This window comes from Crassostrea angulata, chromosome 3 (genome assembly GCF_025612915.1).
Source record: "Crassostrea angulata isolate pt1a10 chromosome 3, ASM2561291v2, whole genome shotgun sequence".
NCBI lineage: Eukaryota > Metazoa > Mollusca > Bivalvia > Ostreida > Ostreidae > Magallana > Magallana angulata.
The window spans coordinates 56,223,322-56,239,472 of NC_069113.1; the positions used below are offsets into that span (position 1 = coordinate 56,223,322).

At 32.9% G+C, this 16,151-nt stretch overlaps 3 protein-coding genes across 3 annotated transcripts in view; 1 reads left to right on the top strand and 2 right to left on the bottom strand.

Annotated features, from left to right (window-relative positions):
- Positions 1–7,192, bottom strand: part of LOC128176988 (ubiquitin-like modifier-activating enzyme 6) — a 42,279-nt gene extending 35,087 nt beyond the window's left edge. The window contains exons 1-6 of the mRNA XM_052843492.1: positions 7,105–7,192; positions 6,885–6,967; positions 6,114–6,176; positions 5,637–5,713; positions 1,281–1,347; positions 590–736 (exon numbers count right to left, since the gene is read on the bottom strand). Coding sequence (XP_052699452.1) covers positions 590–736; positions 1,281–1,347; positions 5,637–5,713; positions 6,114–6,176; positions 6,885–6,967; positions 7,105–7,192 — 525 coding nt within the window. The remainder of the gene's footprint in view (positions 1–589; positions 737–1,280; positions 1,348–5,636; positions 5,714–6,113; positions 6,177–6,884; positions 6,968–7,104) is intronic.
- A 690-nt stretch (positions 7,193–7,882) lies between these two features.
- On the top strand, positions 7,883–11,273 carry LOC128176989 (uncharacterized). Its single transcript, XM_052843493.1, has 6 exons — positions 7,883–7,897; positions 8,744–8,989; positions 9,121–9,252; positions 9,361–9,510; positions 9,583–9,955; positions 11,200–11,273. Exons 1-6 carry the CDS (start codon positions 7,883–7,885, stop codon positions 11,271–11,273), a joined length of 990 nt encoding a protein of 329 aa, XP_052699453.1.
- A 472-nt stretch (positions 11,274–11,745) lies between these two features.
- Positions 11,746–14,086, bottom strand: LOC128176990 (ubiquitin-like modifier-activating enzyme 1). The gene is made up of 5 exons (XM_052843495.1): positions 13,993–14,086; positions 13,532–13,536; positions 13,357–13,445; positions 12,909–13,020; positions 11,746–11,790 (listed from the first exon to the last, which is right to left on the bottom strand). Exons 1-5 carry the CDS (start codon positions 14,084–14,086, stop codon positions 11,746–11,748), a joined length of 345 nt encoding a protein of 114 aa, XP_052699455.1.
- Positions 14,087–16,151: the final 2,065 nt, after the last annotated feature.

Consider the following 16,151-nt stretch of genomic DNA (forward strand, 5'->3'; position numbering starts at 1 on the left):
GGTCACACCGTGAACACACTTATCCTTAATTTACTGTTAAAATTCCATCATAATTTCAGGTGTTCCATACAAAAAATATTGCACATTCTGCCTTTTGTTACACAGTCATGCATACACTTAAACAACAAAATGCTTTCTTTGGTAATTCTTGTGGGTTACTGCAGAAAAAATTAAATAACCCGCGTTCATTCATGCAGGATGTGAAGGTAGCGATGTTGAAAATCTTTGTGATTAATACTTTGTGCAGTTCATGATCTTTCTTAGGTGGCGGAAGTTTTAGGTCAATTGATAACTGGTTAGATCTGGGTCCTGTAAATTTCAGCCCTGTCATTTTCTACATAGCTATGAATCCGTTTTCTACTGAAATAGAGAAGTTACTCTGTTGATCTTTTGATACCATGTTTTAAATGGTATTTTCGAGGCTCCTGAACAGTGTTTGGGTCTTCAACTTCACATATGTACATTAAAAACTATGTAATGTAAAAATAAATTCAATTTTTTTTCCTCTAAAGCGTTAATAAAAAAAAAATATATGTGTGTTGGTGTAATTTTGTCTGTTACTTTTCTCTTGTATATAAAATGTACTTACCCACTGTTTGAGTGGTGTAAATTTGCCTGTCACTGCTTTGATTCCTTCCTGTGCCACGAATCCCCCCAGAGCCGCACACAGCGATGACAGATATCCGGTGTTTGTGTACGAGAGAACATTGAGGAGATCCTCGTCTATTGTTGTTACCTAAATATTAACATCATCATAATGAAAATCAACCTATAAGAAAACTCTCAATATATTTTGGTTAAGATATAATTTTGTTTATCGGGTTATTTTACAAATGATCTCTTGTTGTAAGTATTTTGGCAAACACTTTCCAATAAAAAAATTCTACACTTAGAAGTTCTGTCAGTTATTACACATTACTGTAAACCAACTTCTTTTCACGTGCGAGAAATTTTTGTGCGGTTCATGAGAACCTTGTTGTCGCGAATATTTCTCGCCGCGAAACAGCCCTCGACGATTGATTCTTATCACAACATGGATCTGGATAAGGCTTGTTAGCAAGAATTAGTCGTTGCAAACCAGTTTATTTCCAGTAAATCGCGAAATAAAGTCAAGCGAAAAAAGTTGGTTTTCAGTATTTAACACATCTAAATTCGCAAAAAAGTAACTTTAATGCTCAATTCTTACAAGGTATTGGATGGGCTAACAAATTCCTTTTACATTCAATTTATATTAATTAGATTGAAAAGTTCTTAATCAATCTCTTTTACATGTAAAATACCTTGTCGGTGAGTTCTGTGTTGAGTCCTTTAGCAAGAGATACAAGATTACTTGAATCCTCCACACACCTAGACAAAGAGAGAATAATTTTATCTACAGCCAAACATAGTTTCCTGCATAAAACTGACTTAAATTTGAATATCTATCCCTAGCTTGAACATTTTTGAGTTTAACAGATGAGAGGAAAATGTTTAAAACGTTCCCTGTAATATTTTCTGAATAAGCCTGACACCGTTTATCCAGTAGTTTTGGCGATTATATAAATTTCGATTTTTTAGCGATCACTTTTATATCACAAAATATTCAATAAGCAGAAATTGTATCTGCTATTCTTTGTTATAAAAAACTTTATAAATTGTTTAAAAAAATGCCCGACGCAAATAAAAGAGTTACACATTTTTTCAAATTTTGTGACAAGCGAAAATAACCGGATATACGGTATATGTAACTTGTTTCTAACATGTCATTCATAGACACTTCTTTGATATACAGGTAAGAATGGAATGTTTGTTTAAATCTGCATTAAATGTTTTCTAAACAAAATAAAAACTGTTTGATATTAGACAATTATGCTATATTTTATGCCATTTAATATTTTTAAACCCTGCACACTTTCTTTTTCTCATTCAATCTACATGTATGTAATCTAAACAATAATAGTGGCGTCAACTTGAACCTGTCAACATGTCAAGTTTACCTCATACGTATATATATACGGCACTTGAATTGTTGAAGGGACATGGGGACAACACACCCATGATTTAGCAAATGACAAATTTTACACAATCTCCTCATTTTTTATATATCATTTGAAAATTTTAACTTTTAAAAATTACAGTGTTCAAAAGTAATCAAATTAAATTAAAAAGAGAATAATAGAATTAAGTGTGGGCCAACACAAAATATAAAAAAACCCAAATCTACGCATGCGTAGGGGAATGTAAACACGCAGTATTTGTCTGCACCGCTAGGTGTGTTATAGGACTGACGACATCCAAATAAAGCATTCAATGATTAATTGAAGCCTCAGTGTTTAGATTTAAATTACAGTAACTTAGTAATTAACGAGACCGAGTACAGAACGAGTACGCACGCTTTCGCGCAGCGTTTCATTTGTATTGTGACGTCATATTTTTCTCTGTTCACGCCATGGCGTGATAGTTTCAACTACAGATATTCAGCGAAATTTGTTGAAAATAGCTCGTTTGATGTGTAAAATTGTGGAATAAACATAAATGTTTCGAAGTATAAGCTATATTTGGGCTCGGGTCGAAAACGTGAAGAGGGTTCAGTGTCATGAATCATATATCCTGAACTGATATAATGATCAGACGAGTTCTTTGGAATTGCCAGATGTCTGTATCAGAAACAACCAAAACACCAAAATAAACAAACAAATATTTAGTAAGAAAAAAAATACATATAAGAAAAAAAAATAAATGAACGAAATATTAAACCAGATTCTAACACACAGAGTCGACTCTAATTTCAACAACAAATCTTTAAATTGACTTCAAAACAAAATATTCTTTCCAAAATTTAAACACTTAAATTGATTCACATATATTAAGATTTTCAAATAATTTCCTTAAACTCGTTTATCAACTTTCAAATCAATTTCACAAAAATATCAGAAACAAATATTCAAAACAATGAAAGTGAAATTTCAATAAATTTCGTCACATTTCCTTTTCCTGGTTCCTAGGTATATTTCCGGTGACTTTTCACCCAAACCCCGGACATCACATAGACAGACACACGGACACACAGACACACGGACAGATGACACAACCGTTGTTCCGGTACGTAGACAGTTAGGACACCACAACACAACACACATATTCAAACGTCTCCAGCGTAGACCGCTCCTGGTCACCATACATCGACGCCACGTGTCCCCGATATGGATGAAAAATGGCGGGTCTGGCGCTCCGTACTCGTCTCAGAAGTTGTTGTCATAATTTAGCTGGTATAAACCGTCATCCCCTTTAACACAATTTCTTGAAATTGGTGACAAACATACGGAAATGAACAAAGTAGGGAAAAGTTTCCCAATCTTGGTGACTACCACATGCCTCTAAATAGACACACGTCCACTCTGCTGGACTGCACGGACTGGAGTGCGGTATTTAAAATTTACCGTGTACACGTCACTCCAGTGACAGGTTTAGAGAGTAAAAGGAATAGCGGGAAATTCAAACATATATATATTTACAACCATATCAAGTACGTTACATTCAGCAAGCCTAACCCTCTGTCACATTTTCTTAACCCGCCTAAATATCGCTTAATTCATTTATTTCAAGACATTAATAATGTATTTTATATTAATTACCCGTAATATGTGATGTTATATATTTATTTATTACTTAAATATGTCGTAATGTTTTAATAACACAATAAAGATCACCATTTCCGTCTTTGTCAAATAAAAAATAGCAATTATCTGACAAACTTGGAAATTGGGCATACAAAAAATAACTTTGATAAGACCCCTGGAACAAACCAGGAGGTAAAAGGGTTTTTCTATTTGACAATTTGATACCTTTTAGCAATAACTTTATTATGTAGAACAAAAAAAGAAAACCCTAGGGCAGAAGTTTAAAAAATGTGCAAATTTGGTACATTTCAAGCAAAATCCCATAGGGTTCTATGTTAAAAATTAACAAACTTTGAGATGATCCCTTAAACAAACGGTGTGGTAAATGTCTTATTTTTTTATCTTAAAATAATAATTATATCAATAGAAATTCTCGTAAAAAAATTCATTAAAAAATCTAGGGCAGAAAAAATTAGCCCCGGCCTCGTTAATTAGGGGAAGGGGGAGAACAAATCACACCAATTTTATTAATTCCATCTTTTCAAACACCAAAAATATTAAGACAGAAAAAAAATCAGAACTGTCCTAATGGGACTAATACCCCCGCAAGGCTAATTTCAAATGGGACAAAAAATTGAATTGAATAATAAAAAGTTTGGAACACATACAAATTAAAAAATTCTAGGAAAAAAGTTAACAAAGAAATATTAAAAACAAAATTGTCAGAATTTCACTGTAAATACATATGTATAACAGTAATACATTTACAAATTTATGTATCCGATGATATTTTTTTATTTATTTAATTATTTTATAGAAAAACCAACAAAATGACAATAACCCCTCCCTTTGCAGTAAATGGAAATACCGGTAGTTAAGCAATGCTCTTCTGTTGATAAAACTTTTAATATATTTCAAATAAAAGTCTTGACAGATGCAATTAGTTGTTTCAAATTTTCCCCACTTTCTCCTGTGGTACAATGGATTTCCATATAAAAAAATTGATCCCAGAGGACTATGATTTTCTTTGATGAGCTTGTAAAATTTAATAAACTCCCAAAACATAACCATAATTACCATACTATGTAAAATTATGTAAAAAAAAAAAAAAAAAAAAATTTGATATTTCAAACAATTTTAAAATTGCCAAAACACTACAATCATATCAGGAATTTTGAATTTCATTTGAATTAATGCCCTATGAGGTCACTTCATCAATTTACTTGACTAATAAATTCAGACAACTTCTAAAAATAGTTAACTTCTTTATTAAAAATGATATGATTTATTTCCTTATAATGATAGAAACTTTTGGTTTACGTGAAACAGATTTATAATAGCCCAAAAACCACCGCCCATTTTACAGATTATCAATTTTCCCTAAACACATGCTCCATCCTAACCATGGCTCAGATAATGGCTCCCATGGGACAAATGAATTCAGCTTCACTTGTCTTTGATGTTCCCAAGCTCCCAAGAATTTATCATTGACAAACAAAGATTTTGCATTGTTAGTTGATAGAATACTTATAAAAAATAAATTTAGTTAAGACAAAAAGACAAAAAAAAACTCTATCTGGATGTATTTACATAAATATATTTTAAATGTTTTAATACTATTTATTAATTAATTAATAAAATCTGTAAGGATTACCTCCCTTACTCTATGTACAATATATAGAATAAGGAAAATAAAAACTGTCATAAAATCATTAAATCTTGTCTGATCTTAGAAAAAATTAGAAAGAATAATCTTAGTGTGACCATGCTACGCTCAGGTCAAACAACTGTCATTTTCAACATACCCCATTATAAATTAAATCTTTGTAAAATCTTCAGATAGTGATGAACATCTGTACAAATTTACAGACTGTTCCATGCAGTAGTTAAAAATTATATAGGGGGACAAAATTGCGTCTACAGACAGACAGACAGACAGACGGACGGACAAACGGATGGACAGACAGACGGAGAGGGTGAAACCAATATACCCCCTAAACTTCGTTTGCGGGGGTATAATGAAATTTAAGTCCTCACCAAGCTTGAGGGAATCTCTTGAACTTTTCATTAAATCTATTGAGAGCTAGAAAACCTAAATGAATATTAGCAGGTGCCTGAAACAAAAAAAAAGAATTAAGTACTGGAACTTTAAAAAAGAGAGAGGGACGTGAAAGAAAACACAATAACAATGACAAATCAAAATGACCTTGAAAGGAACAATCCTTAATTGTCTCTACTGAACTATTTTTATCTTTAATCAATACAATATTAAAATAATATCTTATGACTGCTACACTACAACTTATTTTATCTTATATCAATATTAAAGTAATATCTTATTATTGCACCATCAAGGTTTGCAATTTCATCAATATTTAAAATCTGAATGACTGCTGCATCATAAAGGTTTGTCTTTTAATTAATCAGTATAATATATACAATAAACATTAATGATAGGTCTGAGAGTGATTTGATTACCAACAGAATCTCATTGGATGATTTACAATGACTTACTTCAAACCTAAACAGATCTGGAATCAGCAGGGAAGGGTTCATGATTTCTTGTTCCAGAGATTTCTACAAATACATAATCTGACTATACTTGACATAACACAATATCTTGTTACATTATTGTTGTACTTTTTATAAGATAAGCATAATTCTTTTACAAAGTATTATGACTTTTAAACAATTCATTAAGTTTAACATGAAAGTTCAAGTAAAAAGTAGCGGTTGATAAAGTGGCAATCATGCATGAGAAAGAGTTTATATAAGACAAAATTAAAATTTAAGCAATACATGTACTGTAGTTTCACCAGTATTTGTTTTCAGACAAATTTTGTGAGAAATTTTTAATCACAAAATTAAATGTTCATTGAAATAAAATATTTGACAACAAATTTTATTGAAAAGACCATAAATTTACATATCTTCAAAACTCTTAATTGTAAGCGCAAAATGGTGTGGTATAGTAAGGGATGATCAACTGTCAAGCAAAAAATGGCATGGTATAATGCACCTGCTGAACCATTGCAATTTCAATTTGAGAGTCAATAAAGAATCAACTCCCCACTCAAAAAGGCAGTTGCAGAGCAAGCTTGGGTCAATGACCATGAAGCCATGGCCTCAAATAAAGTGTTGCAAATAGCTCTTTTTCATAGTACTAATTTATTCCCAAAGTTTTTACAAAATAGAATGTTCCATTTGTTTTACATGTCAGCATATGTATTTATTTAACAATGTGTAATGTCTACTTAAAAACAAGGCATTGTGGGACACTTTGACCTGTCCATCAATGCCACCATGTTTGTAGGGAGCGAATTCTTCTCCTGTCGTGTCACAGATTTCAAACGTGTATGGGGACAACACTGAACGAGTCACACACTCAGATGTTAAGATTATTTACATAATATTCACTGAAGGCTCCCCAATTAGGCCATTATTAATTCCACAAGTCATTTGCATTAAGCCCACCTTTGATTTGCAATATTAGAAATAAACCCACCTTTTATTTCACAAGTCCGACCATTAAGGGCGGTCATTCCATTTATTTCTCTAAATGTCACGTGATCACCAGTATCAAATCCATGCATTTTGTTCTTAAAACATGAAACAACACCAGGTTTTTCCTTTTCAAAAAGAATAATTACATTCATTATCATGATTGAAAATATTTTCATCACAACTCATAAACATATAAGGAGGATGGGGGCAAACAAATAATACAGCAGGTCCGCCTTCAACTTTGACACATTATATTTTTGGCCATATATAGGATCTCTCATGATTTGCGATGGTATATGATTTTTATCCAATGAGTTGTACACACAACGAGTTGAATGAAATCATATACCATCGCAAATCATGAGAGATTCTTTTTTTCACATGTTTTACTAAGTATTTTGTTAATCATAACTTTTTCTGAGAAAAATTATAATTTTTGTGCCCAACACATCACCTTTGTCAAATCATACTATAGTTTAATCAATATACTGTGAACATCAATTTTTTTTGTGAATTTCAAAGTCAATCCACAAAATCAAAAGTCTGAAATTATTGACAGAAAAATTGTCCAAGAATTCATGTATCCTCAAAAATGAAGAAAACAAAAAAAAATCATTCTAAAATTTGTCAGCTGGTAAATTCCTGATAACTCTCTCATTTTCTCATGTACCTTTCTGATTTTTTTTATGTATTAAGGCTGTACTCACTGTGTGCAAGATAAAGTAAAAATTTTGGGTCAAAGGAAATAATTTGGTTCCAGTACAAAAGTAAAAGGAGTCATGCCGAGCATTACTGTATAACAATTTCAGAAAAATTTTCTTTGTGCATTAATACAAAATTATTTGCTTGTCAACTTTAAAAAGTTATCCCAACCGAATGACCAAAATATGGTCCTCTTAAAATCAGATTTAGTATCAACTTCTTCAGGTGCATCTTTTTCCTTCATTTCATGTCCAGATCTATTTTCATTTTTCATTTTTCCCTTATAAAGGTTAGACTTTACTTCATGCATATTTCTTTAACAACTCAGAGTCTAAGTACTAAGGTGGGAGGGGACAAACAATCATTTCTCAAAGATGGCCCAAGTCTTCAGGTACAACATCACAGAATCCTATGAGTATATGATGTAAACAGGGCAATACAATAACTGTTTCCCTAACAAAAAAATCTTATGTACTTGTCTGAAATTAACTTCACTTGTCCAAAAAATGTTCAATACTTACTCTTATTTGAGGGGTCTGTTGTCTGCAGATGTTGTTCACACGAATCTGGACTTTCAATGGTGCCTCTGTCAATAGCACACACTGAAAACACAAAAACTACTTGTTTTTAAATGCAGAGAATTTACATAACAAAGAAAACGGTCAAAACTGATGGCACTACAGACCATTATTGATCACTAGTAGTCAATGGGTAAGCTTAAAGGAAGTGAACATGGAAAAAATAACCCTTTTGCAATTAACTTGAAAAGTCCTCTGAAACTTGATAATGAAAGTTGTAGCTATTGAATTTATTTATTTTGAGAGATTTTATCAATTAAACACTCTCAGTGAAAGGTTAATGGAGGCCATCAATTATTTCCCAGCATGCATCTGTGCTCTGACGTAAATGAGACACATTGCTGCTGCTGACTGGGTCAGTGTTACAAACTGATCGCACTACGGGAAAACATACCTGAATGTCAAGCAACATTTTGCACTGTCAGAAGGGGACAAGGATTTAATACATTTTCCATTCCTGACCCTAAGCGTGACTATGAATTGTGCAAAAGATGGATTCATAATTTGGGGAATGAGAAATTAAACATAAAGACTTTTGTGTTTGCATATCATAAAATTGTGTGTGAAAAACACTTTGAAGAGGATTGCTTTGAAGATGATCTTGAGGTAGGAATTTGCTTTAATGTTTTAAATTTAAGTTAAATATGCATTTGATATACGAATGATTTTCAAATACAGACAAAATATAAATATTTTGATAAACAATCTTCAATAAATAGCATATTTCTTTAATAAAGGCACGGCTGATGAATTTCAAACCAAGAAAAAAACTGAAAAAGGGGGCAGTTCCTACTATTTTCCTTGACAGCAAAACTCCAAAGAAAAGGGAAACAAGTGAAAAAAGAATAAAAGAGAAGGAAAAAGTGGAAGTGAGTATAGGGTTATTTTAATAACTAACGTTGATACAGTCAAATTCATGAACAATGAATCTGTGCATTAAATAAAAGCCTTAATTTGTATCATTCTTGAATTCACAGCTACTTGAAAATATTCTTGTCAATGCTGAAGATGATGACAATATAGATGAGCCAGGCTGTTCTTATGATACTGGGAGATCGGGACAGAAAAGGAAAGGAGAAACAATTCCTGTAGGAATATCAAAAAAACCAAAGGTAAGCAATTTAAAAGTTTAATGTATATATCTATTTTGTAAAGTAAAAGCAAAGGCATTTTAAATTTAAAATCATACTGTTTTGTAGAATTCAAAGAACACTGTTGATGTTGGAATTCAGTTTGAATACATGGATGAAAGAACTATGAAAGATATGGGAACACAATGTGACATAAGAACTGAAAAATCAACAGAATTCTGTGTCAACTGTAGATCAAGAGAAAACCCTGGTCTAGCAACATCTGATCACGGATATTCAAAAATATTCCAGGATATTCCTTCAACATCAGAAACTGACACTATTTTTCTCTCCTCTACACCTGTGAAATCTGCACAGTGCTTCTCGCACACATTTGAATCGGAAGAATTATCGCATGTCAAATCAATTACTACCAAAGCTGACCCAGATTTCTCTTTCATTCCCTCAGATGAGTCAACAAATGAGTTATCAAATTTATCAAGTGATGAAGAGCAAGATGTTAATCCTACTGAGGATTCAAAATTTATTGTCTTTTGGTCATGTATCAAATCTCTTTTCTGTATGTTAGTGTGCCAAGTTGGCAAACAACCGTTTGATGCCAATGCTACAAACCATTATGTCAATGGGACAGGATTGTCTGTGGAGTTTAATTGCATGAACAACCATAAATTTACTTGGAAATCACAACCCTTTGTAGGGAAACAACCCATTGGTAACATTATGTTATCAGCAGCCACATATTTTAGTGGATTAACTTTCTCAGGCATTTCAAACTTTGTTAGTGCATGAATTTACAAATAATATCTAGAACAACTTTTATCAATAACAGCAGAACATTAGTGTTACCTGTCATAGATATGTACTACAGAGAACAACAAAATGATATTCTTAAAAAAATGAAAAGGAAACCCCTAGTAATTTGTGGAGATGGTAGATGTGATTCTCCAGGTTTCAACGCTAAATACTGTACATATACAGTCATGGAGGCCATGACTTCTGCAATTTTAGATTTTAATGTTGTTCAAGTAAGTCAAACGGGGTCATCTTCTACAATGGAGTTAGAAGGATTTAAAAGAATCTTGTCAAAATTAAAACAATCCAATATATCTATAAAAGCTTTAGCAACTGACAGACATGTACAAATACGGAGTTTTCTTAGAAAAGAACACCCTGGTATTAAGCATCAGTTTGATGTTTGGCATTTAGCAAAAAGTATATGTAAAAAGCTTCTGGTAGCATCAAAAAAGAAAGGATGTGAAGATTTAGCTCCTTGGATAAGGAGTGTAAACAATCATATTTGGTATTGTGCATGTCGTTGTAGAGGTGATCCTGATTTGCTTGTTGAAATGTGGAGGTCTTTAGAACATCATATTTGTAATGTGCACGAATTTCCTGGTAACAATTATACAAAATGTGGTCACCCACAACTCTCAACAGAGGAAACGAGAAAGAAAAAATGGCTGCAGAAAGGTAGCAAGGCCCACAAAGCCCTATTGACTGTTATTTTTCACAAAAGACTTCTAAAAGATATTCGCCAGTTGAATATGTTTTGTCATACTGGTGAACTTGAGGTTTATCATTCAATGATGCTGAAGTACATTCCAAAGCGTCAAGAATTCAAATATGACCAATGGTAGCCCGTACACAGTTGTCAGCTATTGACCATAACTTCAATATTTGGAGAAATCAAAAAACTGATGATGAGGGTCAACCAAAATTTTACAGAGCTTTCTCAAAAGTTACTGGAAGATGGACTGCCAAGAGACTCTATGAAGAAAAAGATTATGGATTTAGATTAGACTTGATGGATATGGTTCTGGAGCAAAAAGAATTAAAATCAAACTTAACAACAATGCATCAGACAAAAAAGAAAACACTACCACAGAATATAGCTAAAATTCCAGCTCCCCCAACTTCTGAGCTTGTTGAAGCCCATATTTCAAGATTTAAAATTAATTAAATTTCATCCACTTTATTCAAGTGTTTGATATATAGATATCAAGGTAACTGGGTGGTTTTTTTTTTATGTCATTTTTACAATGAATATATGCATGCAAGTATATAGGTATACATTAGGTAAATATCTGTATTCTTATTTACAGTCTTTTTACACTGATAAATATATGTACTTATTCAGAATCTGAATCAGTGTCTGAGGCTTCATGAAATCCTTCATGATTTCAATGCTCATCGGGAAATCAATTCCTTATTTTTGTCACTACACATGATGGAATAACAACTCTGAACTTTTTCCCAAGAGGCTGACCTCGCCTAACCCAATTTATAAACTGTCTGTAGGCCATAAATCTTGATTGTCTGTAACAGAATTAGATTGTATCAGATGTATGTGCAAGTGATAATACACAACTGAGATGTTGTTTAAATATTTCAAATAAATATTGATTGTATTTGAAATCATTCTTTGGGAGTCTTACTTGTTATTTAAGTGCTCTGGGGCTCTTCCTCTCTTTTACCGGTATATCTTGGATAGATAATATAAGCTGTCTCGAGGATGACAGGACTAAGACACACTGTATCAAAATCTGGGTGCTGGGATATGCACTTTATGTGCTCGTTAATGTAGTCCGCCATATAATGTTCAAATTCATAGCAACAAAGACATTCCTTAAATGTAGGTAGAATTGTACAGTTTTCACAAGTACACCAATTCAATGATGCTCCTCTCTCATTCACATTAACTGCAGGTGGAGGGGCATCATTCTGGGCTTCAATTTCTTTCTCTGTAAACTCTGGTTCAAATTGATAGCCCTCAACTTCAGTTTCATTGTTTAATTCACTTTCTAACGATGACATTTTAATTGCGTAACTGGGTGTTGATTAACCAATGTGTCAAAATGCAATGTGTCTCACTGACGTCGGCATCAGTGCTGCCCTCTCTTAGATGCTTAGAGATAACCCAGCAGGGAGGTAATGATTTTATCAATATGGCGGCTCCCATAAATTGCAAGAATTAGTTACTTATAATGGAATATCTTCTTACTGAGGAAAGCTATGTCTAATTGGCTTTACAAAATCATTATATACATCAAACTGACAAATTTGAGCCCTTGATAATTTTTTCATGTTCACTTCCTTTAACTATTTCAATTTAATTATTAGACATGTGACTAATTAGGGCAGAATAAATAGAGGTTGCTACCTAGCAGTCGCCTACAGAAGGGTAGGTAAGACACCTGTTTCCTACTGCTTTTGGAGAAGGTGAAATATTTCTTCATTCTTTGTGGGTTTGTTTACATAAAACCTGATATTGTGAGTTAAACGCTTGATGAAATAAATGTGATTTTTGTTTCTGTATCTAGACAGTACTGAGATAGACGAGAACTCAGATAGGCTCTCGATATCTATTGATATAATATTGTGAGGCAGGTTAGATTGTTCCAATATTTATCCAGTGACATTGATGAGATTGTTACCTGATATCCAGCCAGATACGACAGGTCCGAATCACAATCTAGTCCTGTTTTCAAGGCAGACAGAGACACATAGGAGTTCAGTTCTGCCAATCTACTGCAGCTGGTTTTAGCTCTGGAAAGCAAACCATTCAAAAAAGACAGACTATATCAATAATTGTTAAGAGGACAAGGTGGATAGCTTCAAATGAAAATAAAATAAAATTAGGCAATTTGTTAAAGTTGAACAGTTGTGCAGAGATACGAACAAGACTTGAATAAGTTAACGAGATGGTTGTGTGCGATATATTTAGCACCTTCAAAGGAGATATAAATGTATCTGGCATGCTGTAGTTGATATGTGAAATGAAACCATTCTATAAACGAAACAATGTCCTATCCATTGAAGTTGTATAAATGTGTTGCTATATGACAAACACTGGTTTTTGTCAATGTTGATATGAACGCTGACCTGTTTTTGCCGACATCTTCCTCTCTCAAAAAGAACTGTGTCCCCAGGTTCTGAATCTCGGCCAGTTTACAGTCCTGGATGGTCAGATTCTACAAGATCCAAGGTCAAGGTCAGTGCCAATAAATCATTTGAATTTATATGTGTAAACTGCTTTTGGATAACACTAAATACTAACAGTTCCTTGGAGATTAAAATCAGTTTTACATACATCCTTATTTCATGGACATCAAAGGCATTAAAATATCAATTGAAATTCTCCTCTTAGGAAAGCTGTTCTCTTCATGAAAAAACCCAGGTTTATATCCAGCTTAGGCAATGTTTTTGGCTGAAAAGAGACAAGTCAAAGAAAATGATGGTCATATACATACCACATTTGATATTTAACTAATCCATTGACCTCCACTTTGGTCTATAAAACTTTAGCTCACAACTTTAAAATTGCTTAGAATTGTAAAGATAAACCATTCTCATTGTCATTGTTTATGCTGAGATTCTGTGATCATGCATAATTATGATATTTGATAATCATAGAAAACCTTTCTTATCTTGGGGTCATTAGTAAACTGACAAGTGAGAACACATGTAAACCAACAAAGGCCTTAAACCTACAAGTACATCTCTGTTATTTTTACCTACCAATTTCAATTCCTAAACCTCCAATGCCGTTGATAAGGATGGCAGAGTTTGCCATTTGTTTCATTGCTGCGTGAGTGAGAGTCATCCAAGACATAGCGCTCTCGACTGAAATTAAACAAGTATTCCTTTTAAAGGAATGATCGGCAATAATGATATATAGATAGCTAGAAGCAATCACCATGATCAGTTTGATGTAAAATAATTTAAAAAATACTGTATTTTAACAAAATATAGAATATTTTGAATCTGTACACCATAATTTCATCATTATAAACCGTCAACAAACTTAATTTTGAAAGAAATTTGGGGAAAGCCGTTCGTAAACGTCTTCTCTAGTTTTATATTTTTAACGTAATTATTAAATGTTAATGTATCTTCTTTTTCTTCTTCAGAATAGTGAGTAGGGCTCTTCAAAGAGCATTAACAAGTATACAAAGAAAAAGTTGTATTAAAATGATTTAATGCGACTGAAAAACATTGAATGCCATCATAACTTGCTATTGAGGTCGCACTATAACGTAACCTTGTTTATAAATCAAGCCGTCTTCCTAGTTACTATTATGCAACATCAATAGATCGAGGTCAGTTCATGTAGCATCGTCTTATGATTGAGGTCAGTTCATCGAGGTCAACTGCATTACTGAATGATTCTTCCGATCGAAATTCTTACGCGTGAGACAAAATGTGCATTCTTGAATTAATAGGTCGAACTGTATTTTATGTATGTTTGCATCTCTTAAGGTAAATGAATTGAAATAAAACTGAGTAAAATGTTATATAAATACTAAAGCAAAGCTTCAAGTTTTTATAAGAACTACTTATGCAAGCGGAATGTGTGCGCACGTGGAAGCATTAGCCGGATGCCTCATATGGACACAACAGTGATCGGCCGATGCCGATCACAAAAATTAAAAATTCAGAGTTTTTGGATAGTCTAAAGTGTGAGATCTAATTAGCACATCATTTGTGCATGCATGTGCAAAGAGAAAATTTGACTAGCTGCACAATGATTGAATCAAATTTATTTCTGCTCAGTAAATTGGACCCAATTCTCCGTAATTTTGTGTATGGCTTCTCCTAGTTTATGTTCACACTGCTGATTTTTCTTTACTTTTAAAAACGGAACTTTGGCATTTGAATTGAGGAAAATCAAAGAAATTAACATATTTTGCATCAAAATTATGGGAGCAAAGTGCAGATTAAATTTTGGAAAAAAACTTTAATAGTTGTAAGTGGAACGGGCCCAATTTTGGTCCTACATGTATGCTGGCTATAGAAAATCACTGGCAAAAAACCCAATCAAGCGGTTTATGAAAAAGCGTAAACTGTTTCAAACCATTTTATATCGTATAAAACAAATAAATATTGAATTCATTGCTTATAATTTTTTTTTTACTCTTAGATACTGTAGATAATCAAAGTACTGAAGTACTGAAAGCCGGGCTCTTTTGGTGTCATTATGCATATTGTGTAGTAAAGACTGAAACATCTCTCTCTCTCTCTCTCTCTCTCTCTCTCTCTCTCTCTCTCATGCTCTTAATGTCGGCAAAGCGTCAAAGAGCGACGAAATGTTGTAAGCGGCTTTAAACAAAAATATGTCTCTCTAGTAGAAAAAAAATTAACAGTTGCTGCTTTGAATTTGCAAGAAGCGGTATATTTTCAATTCCCATTTCTTCAACGCAAAGTAGTTCTTGGAAATTCATGCGCATTGTATGTGTCCAAAATGCATAGTCTTGTTTTTAAAACACGTTATTGATAAGAAAACTAAACAAAAATAAAACAAAATGCCAACACTTTTGACAAAACTTGGCTCTCATTGTTACTATTTAGTATAGCGGAAGCTTTTACTTTTACGCTGTTTGGTTTTTTGTTTACTTTGCTATTTATAGTAACAATGGCGATTTGCCTGCCTAAAGCCAGGACTCTGCTTTCAGCAGAGCCCGGCTAAAAACGGTCAATTGACGTTCAAAATGAAGTAAAATTTTACAAAATTCAAACGTAACGCCATGTATAATTGTTTTAGCTAATCAGAAAGCACGCTACAACCAGAATTAAATTATTAACAGTTTAAAGCATTGATTGTTAACAAATCTATGTGAATTGAAAAAATACATTACAGTCTGAACGTTTATTTTTGATGCAATAGCTATATGTCAAGG